General features: G+C 41.5%; 1 protein-coding gene across 4 annotated transcripts in view; it reads right to left on the reverse strand.

Moving 5' to 3' along the window:
• NELL1 (neural EGFL like 1) overlaps positions 1 to 16,266 on the reverse strand; it is a 1,018,153-nt gene that overhangs the window by 752,616 nt on the left and 249,271 nt on the right. For all 4 annotated transcript variants that reach the window (XM_069565320.1, XM_069565321.1, XM_069565323.1 and 1 more), the window contains exons 8-9: positions 11,494 to 11,628; positions 7,720 to 7,822 (exon numbers count right to left, since the gene is read on the reverse strand). In XM_069565320.1, the coding sequence (XP_069421421.1) occupies positions 7,720 to 7,822; positions 11,494 to 11,628 (238 nt within the window). The remainder of the gene's footprint in view (positions 1 to 7,719; positions 7,823 to 11,493; positions 11,629 to 16,266) is intronic.

A 16,266-nucleotide genomic window follows, 5' to 3' on the forward strand; every position in this document is an offset into this window, starting at 1 on the left:
AATTCCTGCTTGCTCACTCTCCCTCTGAAACTCCCAAACACTCACGTCTCCACTGAGACTCGAGCCATGCCCTCGTCTGTTTAGGGATTTGTACACACTGCTTTCTTCTCCAGAACACTCAGTCCCATGCACCTGTTGCTGGTAACCTTCTGTCCTATGTACCCATCAATTTTACCTTAATCCTGACATTCCCCTAAGAAGTTTTTAAAATTTTTTAACCTCAAGCACTGGAGAACAGTCCTCATCCTGTGCTTCTGTGGTACCCTGGACCTCGCCCTAACAGAACATATATCGCATTTTATCTTTGTTGCCCCAATGAAGGTAGGATCTATGTCCATTCATAATTTTATCCCTAGCCCCTAGCTACATGCCTCTGTGGGCTTCATGTTAGTAACAATAATTTTAGAATTAATGAGCCTCCTAAGTAGAAAAAAATAGACACATTTGCTGATTCCCAGATGAGAGTTCTTCCTGCTAGTCAATGCTATTCCAAATGTTAAAAACAGATACTAAGGTTTTCAGAGCTAAACCAACTACAAAGCAGAAAACCAATACAATTTTCTAGATAACTCCCTTCCCTGCTTCATTAAAACAAATTATCCCTGAACATCTTTTATGCCTCAATTTTCTAGATAAATCAGTTGCCTCTGACTCACTGGTCCTAATGAGGATATGGATTCCCAAATGCGCTTACATGGGGAAACCACACTTCCAAGGGCCTGAAATTCCTGCCTAATCAACTCCCACGCTCCCAAACGCAGCTGCTGCCAACTTGGCAAGATGGCTCACTCCAGAGTGACAGTTGTGCTAAATACACTGCTGTCAAACCTGCCATCTGCTCCCTGGCCCAGGCTGGGACATAAAGACGAGACCTCCCTTCTCATGTCGCACCTTGCCACCCTCACGATGCTATGATCACACTTGCTGACCTGTCTGAAGATATTCGCCTGATTTCTCTCATCCTCTGATCAACACTCACCCCAGAGCTTCGATCTGAACACAGGAGTGTCTTACAGTTCACGTTCAAACCACATGTGGGAACACATCCATCCCTCAGATTTACAGATCCGGTGTAAAAACTAGTATCCGCTGAACTTCACGTCTTCACATACACATGTGCGTGCCTGCTAAGTCATGTACGACTCTCTGCCACTCCACGGGCTGTAGCCTGCCAGGCTCCAATATCCGTGGGATTTTCCAGGCAAGAATACTGGAGTGGGTTGCCATTTCCTTTTCCAGGGGATCTTCCTGACCCAGGGATCAAGCCCAAGTCTCCTGCTTGGCAGGTATTTCTTTACCATTGAGCCACCAACCTCACATATAGAGGCTGCAAAAGACATCAACATGATGGCTGATGTGCCCCAGCCATTCACAGCCTTGGCACCGAAACAAGATGTGTACCTGATTGTGATATCAAAAGGTACCTATGGAATTATCTTAAGACAGTTCAGCATCACCACTGAGGTCACAAGAATTTCCCCTGCTTTCTCATCTTTGCCCACTTCTCTGACGGTCCCCCTCCTTCCGCCGCTCTATCCCTAACACCAGTCCTCACTATCCAACCTCTTGACCTACCGCCAAAAGGCTTATTTTTGATGTCTGAGGAAATTCAAACAGAAGGTGAGTCAGGCTCCAATGCCTGCGGCTGGGGCATTTGGGACTCCGTTCCAACAGCTTTTGGTGTGAGTGGAAATGTAAATGGACACCTGAAGCCCTTCACACCACACTGGGGACATGCAAACAAGACAATTTCACAGTGTCTGACCATGAAATTGAAACCCTGCACCAACACACATTTCTTCATGATGTCAGAAACAAATGTACTGGGGGTTTAGAGAAACAGGCAGTTGTATCTTTCTGCAACCAGACACCTGGCCCTTCAAATTCAAACCTGATTTCCCTGGTGCAGTGGATGGACGCTTTTTGCCATTTGGGTGTGCACTAACTGAACACTGACAGGCACCACATGGCACCCCTGTCAGATGTGGACGTGAGGTTGCTCTGTCTTTATTTAGATATTTGCACTCTGCACACTGCACCATCCCTTGGCACTTGGCAGCTAAGAACATCAAAATCAACACTCCACGTTACACTTTAAAGGAGAGCAGCAGATCAGAAAGTCTGAACACCCAAGGAACCGACCTCACTCGTTCACAGGCCTGGCTTCAGATACTGCTTCTCGGAGCAAGACACCCACATCAAACTGGTTCTCTCTCAGGCGTCTCCAATGTTTCTGAAACCATTTCTTCCACCTGCTTTATTTCTGTTAATCACGCTAGGAGTCTCCCATGCACTCTTGTTCAAAACCTGGCAAATTCTGCCTTATAGATGCTCTTGATTCAGTTATCTCAAATGAAAACAAAATGCTTACGGAGTACCTACCATGTGCCAGGTCCTTTGGCTATTACTCACATTGGTCCCTTCCTTTCCATCTCCCCAGGCAATACCTGTCAGCCAGCTTCATCACCTTTGCCTGCAGAATGCCTGAATCCCACACTCAACTCCCTATCTGCAGCTCTCCCCACACAGTGACTTTTGTCAAAGCATCTCTTTGATTACGCCACAACCCTGCTTCAAAATCTTGCTATTGAGCCCCCAGATAAATGCTGTGTTTAATTCATGATTCTGCATGTGCAATCCCCTTTGGCAGGTATGTTCTTACCTACCTTGTCCACACGGCAAACTCATATTCATCTGTCAACACCCTACTCAGCTGTTCCTTCCCCTACAAAGCTTTCCTAACACTCATACACACACTCAAGTTTCTGATGGAATTGATCACTCCCTTCCCTGTGCCACCTCTGCATTTCACATAGCACGCATGCTGCACAATACTCTTATAATGAGATCATACAAATATCTCCCTGGATAGCATGCGGTAGAGGCAACAGTTAAAAGCATTAGCTCTGGAGCCAGATGACCTGAGCTTTATTTTGGTTCATCCAAGGCTAAGAGACCTCGGACAAGTTAGTTCTCCTCTCTGTGCTTCACCTGCTCATCTATAAGATGGGGATCATAGTGGAACCTATGACCGGGGGTTATTGAAAGAATTACATGAATTAATGACCATAAAAAGGCTTAACACAGTGTCTGACATAGAATGAAAGATCCACTTTTTCCCACTGTTGTGCCCAGAGGTAAAATAGAGGTGGGAGAAGAACTTCAATCAGGATGACTGAAGGAATTAAATGAAATATGATCGCCATCATTCATCCCCTGAAACACCTTTGCAGCTTATTTCTACTTCTCACCCACAGAAACCCTCTATTATCAAATAGACTATCTCCCTCTCCTACCACTTCTTTTCCTTTCAAATACTGTCGTGGAAAGTTCAAGATTTTCTCTGCATCCTTTCCTTTCTCTCTCATCTGTGATAGCTCCCCCAAATCTATCCAAAAGAATGCCAATTCTTACTTCACACTGTATGACACTGTTTAGGTCCATCCACATCTCTACAAATGATCCAATTTCATTTCTTTGTACAACTGAATAGTATTTCATTGTACATATATACCACCTCTTCTTTGGCTGCTCCTCTGTTGATGGCCATTTAGGTTGCTTCCACGTCCTGGATATTTTAATAGTGCTGCAATAAACAGCAGGCACAGGGAACTCTACCTGATGCACTGTGGTAACCTGAATGGGAAGGAGCCCCAAAAGGGAGAAAGGAAGTGAAAGTGAAGTCGCTCAGTCGTGTCCGATTCTTTTGCGACCCCACGGACTGTGTCCATGGGATTTTCCAGGCAATAGTACAGGAGTGGATTGTCATTTCCTTCTCCAGGGGATCTTCCCGACCCAGGGATTGAACCAAAAGGGAGAGGAGATATATATATAGGGGCAGCAAAAGACATCAACATGTTGGCTATATATATAAATATATGGCTGATACATTTTGCTGTATGGTAGAAACACAACACTATAAAACAACTATACTCCAAAAAAGTTAACCACACACACACACAAAAAAAAGATTCTAGGACACCACTGCCCAGAGATTCTAATTTAGTCATAGAGGGTCCCTAGGACCCTCAAGAAGGTATCTCAAGAAGCTCACTAGATGATTCTAATGAGTAGCTAGGTATGTTCAATTCCTTGAATAGAGCAGACGCCCCAAATGTTTGAGGAATTTAACTCCTGCACCACTTTCTGGACTTCCATGCCCACAGCTGAGGAATCTAGAAGGCTCTCTGGAGTTTACCCTGATGCATTCCAAAAAGATGAAGAGCCCAGTATCAGGAATTATGAAAACTACCTTGCTCTTGGAGACGGCCTGATTTGTTGGGCCTTTTAATCACAACAAAAGGACAAAGTACTTTTTCCAGGCAATGAGTTGAGATATGAACTCTCAGACCAAGTTCTTTCCTATTTCCGCATGGACGCCCTCATCTGTAAGTGCTGCAGCTCCTGAAGCCAAGACCAGAGGATGAACGTTTGGTAAACGAGCAGATGAAATAATCTGCTTTCACGTATCGGCTCTTGAATCAAACCAGTACTTTTTCTGAGACCCTAGGACACTACCCCAAATCCAGAGAGGAGCTTAGGAAATTTTATCTGAAAGGGACAACCAAAAGAAGTATTTTCCATCCTTTATCTGATGTGAAGATATACGAAAACTTCTGTGTATTTTTCATCCTTTGGAAGTGAAAGTAAAGTCGCTCAGTCATGTCTGACTCTTTGCAACCCCATGGACTGCAGCCTATAAGGCTCCTCAGTCCATGGCATTTTCCAGGCAAGAGTACTGGAGTGGGTTGCCATTGCCTTCTCCACGGGATCTTCCCGACCCAGAGATCAAACCTGGGTCTCCCACATTGCGGGCAGACGCTTTACCGTCTGAGCCACCAGGGAAGCTTATAGATAGATAGATAGATAGATAGATAGATAGATAGATAGATAGATAGATAGATAGATAGATAGAGATAGAGATATATATAGATATTTGCACCCTGCAGTACACCCTTTATATATATATATATATATATTTGCACCCAGGAGTGGAATTGCTGAGTGCATATGATAATTGAGTAGTGTTCTTAATCATTTATTTGTATTACCATCTTATTAAACCATAAACATCTCAAACTACTGATCAGAGTTGCTGAGAAAATTTGTACTACCTAGCTAAATGGTTATCAATTCCAAACAAAGGCAAAAACCAGACTGATAGTTTAGCTAGCTCATTTATCAGCATTGTGGTAAAATCAGGTAAGCTTGCTGAAAAGCTTTTTTTAAACTTAAAACTCTACAATACATTAAAGAAAAATGACTATACCTCACACTTCTAGTGAGAGGACAATTTGATGATAGGTAACAAGAACTTTGAAAATGTCAACTTCTTGGCCCAATAATTCTACTTTGGAAAATTCAAAAAAAAAATGTGAAATAAAAAATATGGTCTCACAAAATATGTTAAAGTGAAAGTAAAGGTGTTAGTCATTCAATCATGTCTGATACTCTGGAACCACATGGACTATAGCCCAGTAGGCTCCTCTGTCCATGGGATTCGCCAGGCAAGAATACTGGAGTGGGTAGCCATTCCCTTCTCCAGAAGATCTTCATGAGCCAGGGATTGAACCCAGGTCTCCTGCACTGAAGCCAGATTCTCTACTGTCCAAGTCACCAGATTTTGAAAATGTCAGTCTCTTCATTCAGTAATTCTACTTTACAGAATTCAAAGAAAACATAAAATACAAAAATGTGGCCTCACAAAAAAAAAACATATTATTGAATAGTGATTTATAATAATGAAAAGCAGGAAACAATCTAGTTATCCAACAACTGGGGAACAATTAAGTTATGCAACAACCAAACAGTAGAACACTATGAAGCTCTTTAAAGTGAAGTTCATACAGTTTTTAAAGCATAAAAATATACTTAAGTTATAATAGCAAATCAATACAGTAGGTTAAAATTATCTATACAATAAGAATTCAACTGTCCACAAAATAAAAGTTTTTTAAAAATGAAATCTACTATGATTTCAAGTGTTTGTTTTCAAGTGGTGGCATTATGGGTAATTTTCCATCTTTATCTTTACCCTTCTCTGTGATTTCACATTTTCAATGACACAGAACAGCTGAAAAGACTCACCTATGCCCATGTCCAAATAACATCTGCCAAGAGACAGCATTTATAGATCCATGAAGCTCAACATAATAGATTTAAAATGCTTCATTTTTAAAAAATCCCTTGTAGTTTCTCAACTTATTCCTCTGCTATTATATAGAATACATCAAGATAGAAAAATAATCTATACATATTATTCTAAAAACTATCTTTCCATCATGGAATCAAACTATAATCTCAACATCTGGGCCCTTGATCTATCCATGACTTCCAAAAGTGCTTGCAATAAAAACAAGAAAGTTTCTTTCAAATTAACTTGGAGTAAGCCCTCCAGAGTAGTGGATGTAACATATCAACTATAAACAGAAGACATTTTTCAAAGCTCCTTCTGAAAGAATATTTTAAAAGATTGGGCTGGTACAACCAGACCGGCTATCTACATTCCAACTGTCATATTAGGGGATATGCTGTTCTTGACAAAAAGTTAGTGCTTTGAAGATCAAGTAATGATGGTGTTTTCTGGCAGAGAAATGACTTTGAAAATTATCCATCAGATGGCACATTTATAACTTAAACTTTCCTTTTTCAGTGAAGAGCTTATGGTCTGATAAAAAGACTAAAGGCTCTGTAGTCAGACAGAATTTGCTTTATATTTCACCTCTGTCACTTACTAGCCTTGCAAACTTGATAAGTTGTCTTCCCTAAACTTCCTATAAATAGTGATAATAACAATCCCTCCCCCCAAATATTCCAGTGAGGACTCAATAAACTAATAGAATCAAACCACTTAACATAGTAACTGACACATACCATACCAATAATTCTAAATGACAGCTTTAACTTTTCATGCTTATCTCAGTGTTCATTTCACCATTTCATTTGAAATACTGTCCTCTGTAATACAGACGGAAAAGGATTTTTAAATCATCGCATAATTTGGACAAGCCAATTTTCAAAGAAATTGCCCTAAAATTTTAACTGAAGTTCAGTCTTGAAATTCCTAAGAAATGCCATTTAATAATAGGAAACCTGACTGAAATCTTGGATAGCCAAAACACAGAGCGTGGGCCTTACTTTGATCAATCAAAATGAGTGGACCCGGGGCTGCCTCAGTGGTGCAATGCAGGGGACAGGGGTTTGATCCCTGGTCTGGGAAGATTCCATAGGCTGCAGAGTAACTAAGCCTGTGTGCCTCAACTACTGAGGACCACGTACCAAGAGCTTGCACCCCACGAGAGAAGCCACTTTGACTCGAGAAAGCCCACACACAGAACGAGAACCCAACACAGCCATGAATAAATGTTTAAGAAACAAAAAAAAAATGAGGAGACCAAAGCACGTGGAGCCTTGGAGTCATGACTTCACAGATCAGCTCCACCCACCCCCAGCTGTTTGATCCTGGGCAACTGACTTAATCCTTGTCAATGCCAGTTCCCTGTACAAAAGAATGGAAAGAATGGTAACTAAGGTTGATATGAGATTAAGAAAAAAAAAAAATAATATATATATAGCCTATGTAAAGTGTCTGCACATCACAAGTAATCAATTGCTAGTATTGATATTTCATCACTGTTGCTCAGTTGGGGGTCTGAAAAAAAGGGGAATAAATCAAGCTCGAAGCACTGCGGGCTGCCCTGACCCTCAGTGAGTACTTACGGCGGCAGACCTTACAGCACTGGCCGGCGATGTGCACGGGGAGGGAGTCTGGAGAGCAGTTGAGCGGGGGACAGGACATCCTTCGGCATTCCACAGCCCCGCTCTGAGGAAGGAAAGGCAGGAAAAGGCATCTCAGCAGAGGTGAATCAGCAGGACAAAGCTCACATTCCATCCCAGAAACTTCACCAGGAAAACGGAAGTAGTGCGAGGAGTTCCTGAGGCTTCCCAGACGGCTCTAGTGCTAAAGAACCCTCCTTACAGGGCAAGAGGCCTAAGAGATGCGGCTTCAGTCCTTGTCAGGAAGATCTCCTGGAGAAAGGCATGGCAATCCCCTCTACAAATAATTTTCTCCAGCCCATACGAAACCATGCCATCTCAGTTACTTTTCTGGTATACATTTTCTGCTTCATTCTGCCCATCAGACTAAACAGATAGGCAGAAAACAAAAGCCCATTTGTATAAGAAGATAAGTAACATCTTTTGCAGACCCTGAAATCACTGTTGAAGTACTAGCCATCATTTTGTATTTTTGCAGACAAACAATGGCATTCTTCAGGCACTTATCAAATAATTTCAGCTTGACGGGGTTTACATACTAATGTGGGGTAAGGGTGGGGGTTCTTTAATTCTCCAAAACAGATCAAATAATAGATACAATTAATACAAATAATGAATAATCTGAGAGTCAGGGGGTCCTGCAATTCTCTAAAACAGATAATGGACACCTTGTAAAATACAATGAAGACACTTAGAAACTAATTAACCTCCTTTTAAAATGTATTCTAGCGTAGAAAAGCTGTGACTCAAGTGAGCCACTCAGTTCAGTTCAGTCGCTCAGTCGTGTCCGACTCTTTGCGACCCCATGAATTGCAGCACTCCAGGCCTCCCTGTCCATCAACAATTCCCGGAGTTCACTCAAACTCATGTCCATCGAGTTGGTGATGCCATCCAACCCTCTCATCCTCTGTCATCCCCTTCTCCTCCTGCCTTCAAGCATTCCCAGCATCAGGGTCTTTTCCAAAGAGTCAGTTCTTCGCATCATGTGGCCAAAGTATTGGAGTTTAAGTTTCAGCATCATTCCTTCCAATGTATATTCAGGACTGATTTCCTTCAGGATGGACTGGTTGGATCTCCTTGCAGTCCAGCGAACTCTCAAAAGTCTTCTCCAACACCACAGCTCAAAAGCTACAATTCTTCAGTGCTCAGCTTTCTTTATGGTCCAACTCTCACATCCATATATGACTACTGGAAAAACCATAGCCTTGACTAGATGGACCTTTGTTGACAAATGTCTCTGCTTTTTAATATGCTGTCTATGCTGGTCATAAGTTTTCTTCCAAGGAGTAAGGGTCTTTTAATTGCATGGCTGCAGCCACGATCTGCAGTGATTTTGGAGCCCGGAAAACTTAAGTCAGCCCACTGTTTCCCCATCGTTTTGCCATGAAGTGATTGGACCAGATGCCATGATCTTAGTTTTCTGAATATTGAGCTTTAAGCCAACTTTTTCACCCTGTTCTTTCACTTTCATCAAGAGACTCTTTACTTCTTTTTCACTTTCTGCCATAAGGCTGGTGTCATCTGCATATCTGAGGTTACTGATATTTCTCCTGGCAATCTTGATTCCAGCCTGTGCTTCCTTCAGCCCAGCATTTCTCGTGATGTACTCTGAAAATAAGTTAAATAAGCAGGGTAACAATATATAGCCTTGATGTATTCTTTTCCCAATTTGGAACCAATCTGTTGTTCCATGTCCAGTTCTAACTGTTGCTTTCTGACCTGCATCCAGATATCTCAAGAGGCAGGTCAGATGGTCTGGGATTCCCATCTCTTAAGGAATTTTCCACAGTTTATTGTGATCCACACAGTCAAAGGCTTTGGCATAGTCAAAAAAGCAGAAATCGATGTTTTTCTGGAACTCTCTTGCTTTTTCCATGATCCAGCAGATGTTGGCAATTTGATCTCTGGTTCCTCTGCCTTTCCTAAACCCAGCTTGAACATCTGGAAGTTCTTGGTTCATGTATTGTTGAAGCCTGGCATGGAGGATTTTGAGCATTACTTTGCTAATGTGTGAAATAAGTACAGTTATGCAGTAGTTTGAATATTCTTTGGCATTGCCTTTCTTTGGGATTGGAATGAAAACTGAACTTTTCCAGTCCTGTGGCCACTGCTGAGTTTTCCAAATTTGCTGACATACTGAGTGCAGCACTTTTACAGCATCCTTTTTTAGGATTTGAAATCACTCAACTGGAATTCCATCACCTCCACTAGCTTTATTTGTAGTGATGCTTCCTGACTTGGCATTCTAGGATGTCTGGCTCTAAGTTAGTGATCATACCATCGTGATTATCTAGGTCATTAAGATCTTTTTTGTTCAGTTCTTCTGTGTATTCTTGCTACCTCTTCTTAATATCTTCTGCTTCTGTTAGATCCATACCATTTCTGTCCTTTATTGTGCCCAGCTTTGCATGAAATGTTCTCTTGGTATCTCTAATTTTCTTGAAGAGTTGTTCCCATTCTGTTGTTTTCCTCTATTTCTTTGCACTGACCACTGAGGAAGGCTTTCTTATCTCTTCTTGCTATTCTTTGGGACTCTGCATTCAAATGGGTATATCTTTCCTTTTCTGCTTTGCTTTTCGCTTCTCTTCTTTTCACAGCTATTGTAAGGCCTCCTCAAACAACCATTCTGCTTTTTTGCATTTCTTTTTCCTGGGGATGGTCTTGATCCCTGCCCCCCGTACAATGTCATGAACCTCCATCCATAGTTCTTCAGGCACTCTGTCTATCAGATCTGATCCCTTTAATCTATTTGTCACTTCCACTGTATAAAGGGATTTGATTTAGATCATATCTGAATGGTCTAGTGGTTTTACCTACTTTCTTCAATTTAAGCCTGAATTTGGCAACCAGGAGTTCATTATCTGTTCCACAGTCAGCTCCCGGTCTTGTTTTTGCTGACTGTGTAGAGCTTCTCCATCTTTGGCTGCAAAGAATATAACCAATCTGATTTCAGCATTGACTATCTCGTGATGTCCACATGTAGAGTCCTCTCGTGTTGTTGGAAGGGGATATCTCCTATGACCAGTGCATTCTCTTGGCAAAATTCTATTAGCCTTTGCCCAGCTTCATTCTGTACTCCAAATTTGCCTGTTACTCCAGGTATCTCTTGACTTTGTACTTTTGCATTCCAGTCCTCTATGATGAAAAGGACATCTTTTTTGGGTGTTAGTTCTAGAAGGTCTTGTAGGTCTTTATAGAACTGTTCAACTTCAGCTTCTTCAGCATTACTGGTCAGGGCATAGACTTGGACTACTGTGATATTGAATGGTTTGCCTTGGAAACAAGCAGAGATCATTCTGTCATTTTTAAGACTGCATCCAAGTATTGTATTTTGGACTCTTGCTGACTATGATGGCAATTCCATTTCTTCTAAGGGATTTTTGCCACAGTAGTAGATATAATGGTCATCTGAGTTAAATTCACCCACTAGGTATTTAAAAACCAAAGGCATTCCTTCCCCCTCTGAGATTCCGATCTCCAAACAGTTAGATTCTTCACATTAGTTTATGTTATTAGAGTGTGTTTGCTTTCCCTTGACAAGTACTTGTAGTTATAATGACACTACAACTTACCTTTACAATTGCTGCTATTCGTAAATAGGCACTTAGTAAAAAGGCAGTACATTGTAAGTTGGCTTTATAAAGAAACAGGTTACACAATAATCAGCAGAACTGCCCTCTTTAAACTGTTAGTCTGTTTATGTACAAAGAGGCTTACTTTGCATGTGCAGTTCCTGCAATGATCACCGTCGACCCAGGAGTCTTGGTCTCTATAGAGCAGTCCACTCACTTGACAGGTCTTCTCACAGTGACAGTTTTCCAATTGACTAAGTCTTGTTTCTGCATAGTTTAGCTGCAAGCAAGAGTTGCTACATGTAATTTCTATAATTCAACTGTGTTGTCCTAACAAAGCTAATCGTAATAAGAAAAAATAAATCCAAGCAGGAGTGGGTAGGGGGTAAATGCTCAAAGCAGTTCAGCCAGATCTGTTTTTTTGGGTTTTGAAGGGTTTGTTGTTTTTTTTTTTCTTTCTTTTTTTAATTTCACACAAGGTAGAATCATTCTAAATTGAAGACATATTGGTACCCGTGGTCTAATGAGCACCAAATGAGACATTAAACTATCTCAGGGACCTCATGGGTGTTTATCAACACATGCTTTCAGCTCAAGCCCACAAGAAACCACTTGTAATGAATGTGCTCAAGGACTCGTTTCAGTGTTTACAGGTGATCTAATCAGCAACTCTGAAGCACTTACATTTATCTCCTACTATCCTGTCCCTGTTCTTCATACACTAACCAAAGCGTCATGGTTCACAAGCTGGGACATCACTGCTTTTCCTTTTATGAAAAATGTTGGGGAGCTGGAGCCAGAAAAGGGGTGAGTCAGAGGCAGATCTGATTTCTCCCCAGTTCAGGATTCTCCAGGAATGCCCCAGGAATCCACTTCGGCATTCAGACAACGTCAAGAGAGGCAAACAAATCCCCAGGTGAGATGAGGATTTTGAAAAATAATCTTTTCCCTTTTTCTAGCTCACTCAACTGCTCCCATTAAACATCTCTGATTTGAAAGCGTTTATGACGTTTGAATGATGTCACAAGTAATCCCTTCAAGGGATCATCCAGCCTCTCTTTGCATACCTATCAGTGATAAAACATGCATTACCTTCCAACGGAGGCTACTTCTCTTGGCTAGCTCAAGATGTCTGAAATGTCTTACTGGCTTGAGCTGTGTAGTTTCTCTCCCTTTTTCCTATTAGACCTAGTTTTGCCTTGTAGCCGGTGCTGAGCAAGTCTAATCCCTCTACAAACATTTGAGGTTTCCTCAATGCCTGTTCCAATGTCCCCAATGCCTGCCCCTAACCACATTTGGTCCCAACAGATTCCCCTAATAACTCTTCGTGATATGGTTCCAAACCTCTCCTGGCCATTTTCCATGTACGTGACTCCAGGTTGCCTTCCAAAATATGGTACAAAAGGCCTGAAATCTGGTATGATCTCTCTGTTGTCATATCCTTATTTACACTAAGGTGTAACTCAGCTGCATAGCAACCTCACTCTTCTTCTTACACAAAGATCACCAAGAACAAATACCACTTTCTAAAAATTTATCAATTTCTTTTCCTTCTCAATCATACTTATATTATACATCCCTGTCTTTAGTATTTTCCCCATACAGGAGATCAAGTCAATTCTTGATCCAAACTAAGACTATTTCAGAGTGATATTTTAGTTACAATAGTTGAACCTGGCTAATGGCAACTTCTACCATCTTTCTATATTTTCAATGGTCCTGTCCACACATGCTCCTCTCACTCATAACAGCACTATTTTCTGGAAATAGAATCCATGTGTAATTCCAACCTTAGTTTTTATCACTTATTCAATCTTCTTCCTCTACACTTTTAAAATTTCTCAAGAAAAATTGTTCCTTGTCTTCCTGTCATGGGTAGTAGCCAGAGGAAGGACAAAGATGAAAAAGGATCCTAAACAAACCACATGCAGTATAATCAACTCTAAAAAAACTGAGGTGACTATGCCTGAAATATTAGCTTCCTAGGACACCTCTACTGTACAGGATCTTCCAAAAATTCAGGTCACATTTTAATCTTCAGCCTAGTCATGGAGCTTCCAGAAATGACGATAATTAAGTTATTTGGGAATTCTTTACAAAACACAGATAATATAGACTTCCAAAAGTCTGGTGACACCAAGTGACCAAAACCGTATATTGGTAAGAGATAAGAAGAAGTGGGGCTTCCCTTGTGGCTCAGCTGGTATAGAATCTGCCTGCAATGCAGGAGACCTGGGTTCAATCCATGGGTTGGGAAGAACCCCTGGAGTGGGAAAGGCTAGCCACTCCAGTGTCCTGGCCTGGAGAATTCCATGGACTGTATAGTCCACAGGGTCACATAGAATCGGACACGACTGAGCAACTTTCACGAATAAGAAGGGAGTGGTGACACAGCACGTGTTATCTTGATCTCATTTCTATCACCTCAGCAGTTCCTGCATAAGGCAGTGATACTCCTATGACCTCGGAATGAACAAGAACTGAACTAGAAGGGAATCTTTCCCAAAAGTGGTTCTGCATGAGGAATCCATGAGAGGAAACCGCCCGTCTTACTCTGAAACTCTGGAACAACTCTAGGGACTGTATCACTCTGAGAAGAGAACTTCTCAAGGACAAGTCCAAAAGGCAATTCTGTATCTATCCCAGTTTCCCGAAAATCCAGGAGCTTGCCTAAAGGCAATATTGTCAATTTCTAGTACTACCCACTGAAGCTGAGCTATGCTCACCTCCAAAACTCAATTCCAAGGAAGAGCCTCAGTTTTAATACAGTGCAAGCTATTCCTATGGCTGGTTTTGTTTCCCTTCTGAGCTTTCTTCATTTTTAATATACTTAGCCTTCTCTGAAAACAATGAAAAGCCCTAATCTCTGTAATAATAAGAATGCATCAGACAGACTTTCAAAGACAAAGGAACACAGTAAAGCAAAAAGCTAATTTTTCAAAGGCACTTAATATGTAATCTTGCCTTCCTTTTCCCCCTGCGAAATCCTGAAGCAACAATAAAGGGAAAAAATAACTCTGAATCCAAAGAAAAAAGAATTACATTTTCTGTCACTGGCATTAACATGCTGAATTTCTACAAATTCATTTTCAAAAGCTATTTCTACACTACCTGCCATTTTCTCAAGGAATGCCTGCAGATCCAAAATAGATACAGTATCAAATCTGCATCTCTTTTCTGTTTTACCTTTGTTCAAGCATTTATCTAAGCAAACATGGAGCAAATCATTTATTCTTAATTCTGCACATTCAAAGACAGGCAGCAGAGGCCTTTTTCACAGTAAGAGGTCAATGAATGAAACTAGGTACATTAGTCATGCAATAGATTGGGGTTTTTTTTCCCTTTCCTTTGAAATATTATTTATTCGGCATTTGCTATATGAAAGGTAAAAAAAGAGATCTATTGTATTAAACCTTTAAACTTAACTGAAAAATCACTATTGAGCTTCCGGAAACAATGAAAATCTCAAAAATTAAATATGTTACAAGTTGAAATGCCACCACAAGTGCTGCTTGATTTCCATAAGTAGATTTGTCAAAGATTTAGACAGACGAAATTGGGTAATCAAGAAATTACCCATCGTCAGCATCTTTTCTTCCTGAGCTTGAAGGGAGAATGGGATTATAGCACAGGTAGGTTGCAAGATCAGGACACAGCCTGTGTACCTAGCTTAGGAGGTTTGTGGTTCTCAGTGTCAAGACTGCCTGGGCCAATTTCTAGAATAAGTTAGTGGATTAGTGGTCTCTAGTGGATTACTTAGGGGAGGTGTCAGGGGAGGTGTTAGGGAAGCTACTTTGTTGCACCTTTCCCCCCTTGTAAAGGTATGGCTTTGCCAGACTGTAGGGATTCTTCCCCTGCAGAAGGAAATGGCAACCCACCCCAGAATTCTTGCCTAGAGAATCCCATGGACAGTGGAGCCTGGTGGACTACAGTCCACAGGGTCGCGAAGAGTCAGACACAACTGAGCAACTAACACACACAGGGATTCTTTAAGAGGGCTCTTCTGTACCCTGGCTCCTGTTACCTGAAACTACATGTGAGCTGCTTTCCTGATCTGTCCTTTCACACATTTTCAATCATCCCTACTTTGAAAGGAGAAATGAAACAGCAAGCCCGCCTAGTCGCACCCGGGGGAAAATGCAGCTGGAAACGAGATCGGTGACTCATTCCAGGCTGCAAACACTAGAAGACATGATAAAAATGAGATTCAACATCAGATGAATCTCACTCCAAAGCCCATTTGTATCTCCACCAAGATCTGTATGACTAATGCCTATTTAATCATCAGTTCATTTCAGTCACTCAGTCATGTCCGACTCTTTGTGACCCCATGAATTGCAGCATGCCAGGCCTCCCTGTCCATCACCAACTCCCAGAGGTCACCCAAACTCATGTCCATCGAGTTGGTGATGCCATCCAGCCATCTCATCCTCTGTCGTCCCCTTCTTCTACTGCCCCCAATTCCTCCCAACATCAGGGTCTTTTCTAATGAGTCAACTCTTTGCATGAGGTGGACAAAGTATTGGAGTTTCAGCTTCAACATCAATCCTTCCAATGAACACCCAGGATCTCCGTTAGGATGGACTGGCCAGATCTCCTTGCAGTCCAAGGGACTCTCAAGAGTCTTCTCCAACACCACAGTTTAAAAGCATCAATTCTTTGGTGCTCAGCTTTCTTCACAGTCCAATTCTCACATCCATACATGACCACTGGAAAAACCACAACCTTGACTTGATGGACCTTTGTTGGCAAAGTAATGTCTCTGCTTTTTAATATGTAATCTAGTTTGCTCATAAATTTCCATACCAGGAGTAAGGGTCTTTTAATTTCTTGGCTGCAGTCACCATCTGCAGTGATTTTGGAGCCCAAAAAAATAAAGTCTGACACTGTTTCCCCATCTATTTCCCATGAAGTGATG

Source organism: Ovis canadensis, chromosome 21, assembly GCF_042477335.2.
Source record: "Ovis canadensis isolate MfBH-ARS-UI-01 breed Bighorn chromosome 21, ARS-UI_OviCan_v2, whole genome shotgun sequence".
NCBI lineage: Eukaryota > Metazoa > Chordata > Mammalia > Artiodactyla > Bovidae > Ovis > Ovis canadensis.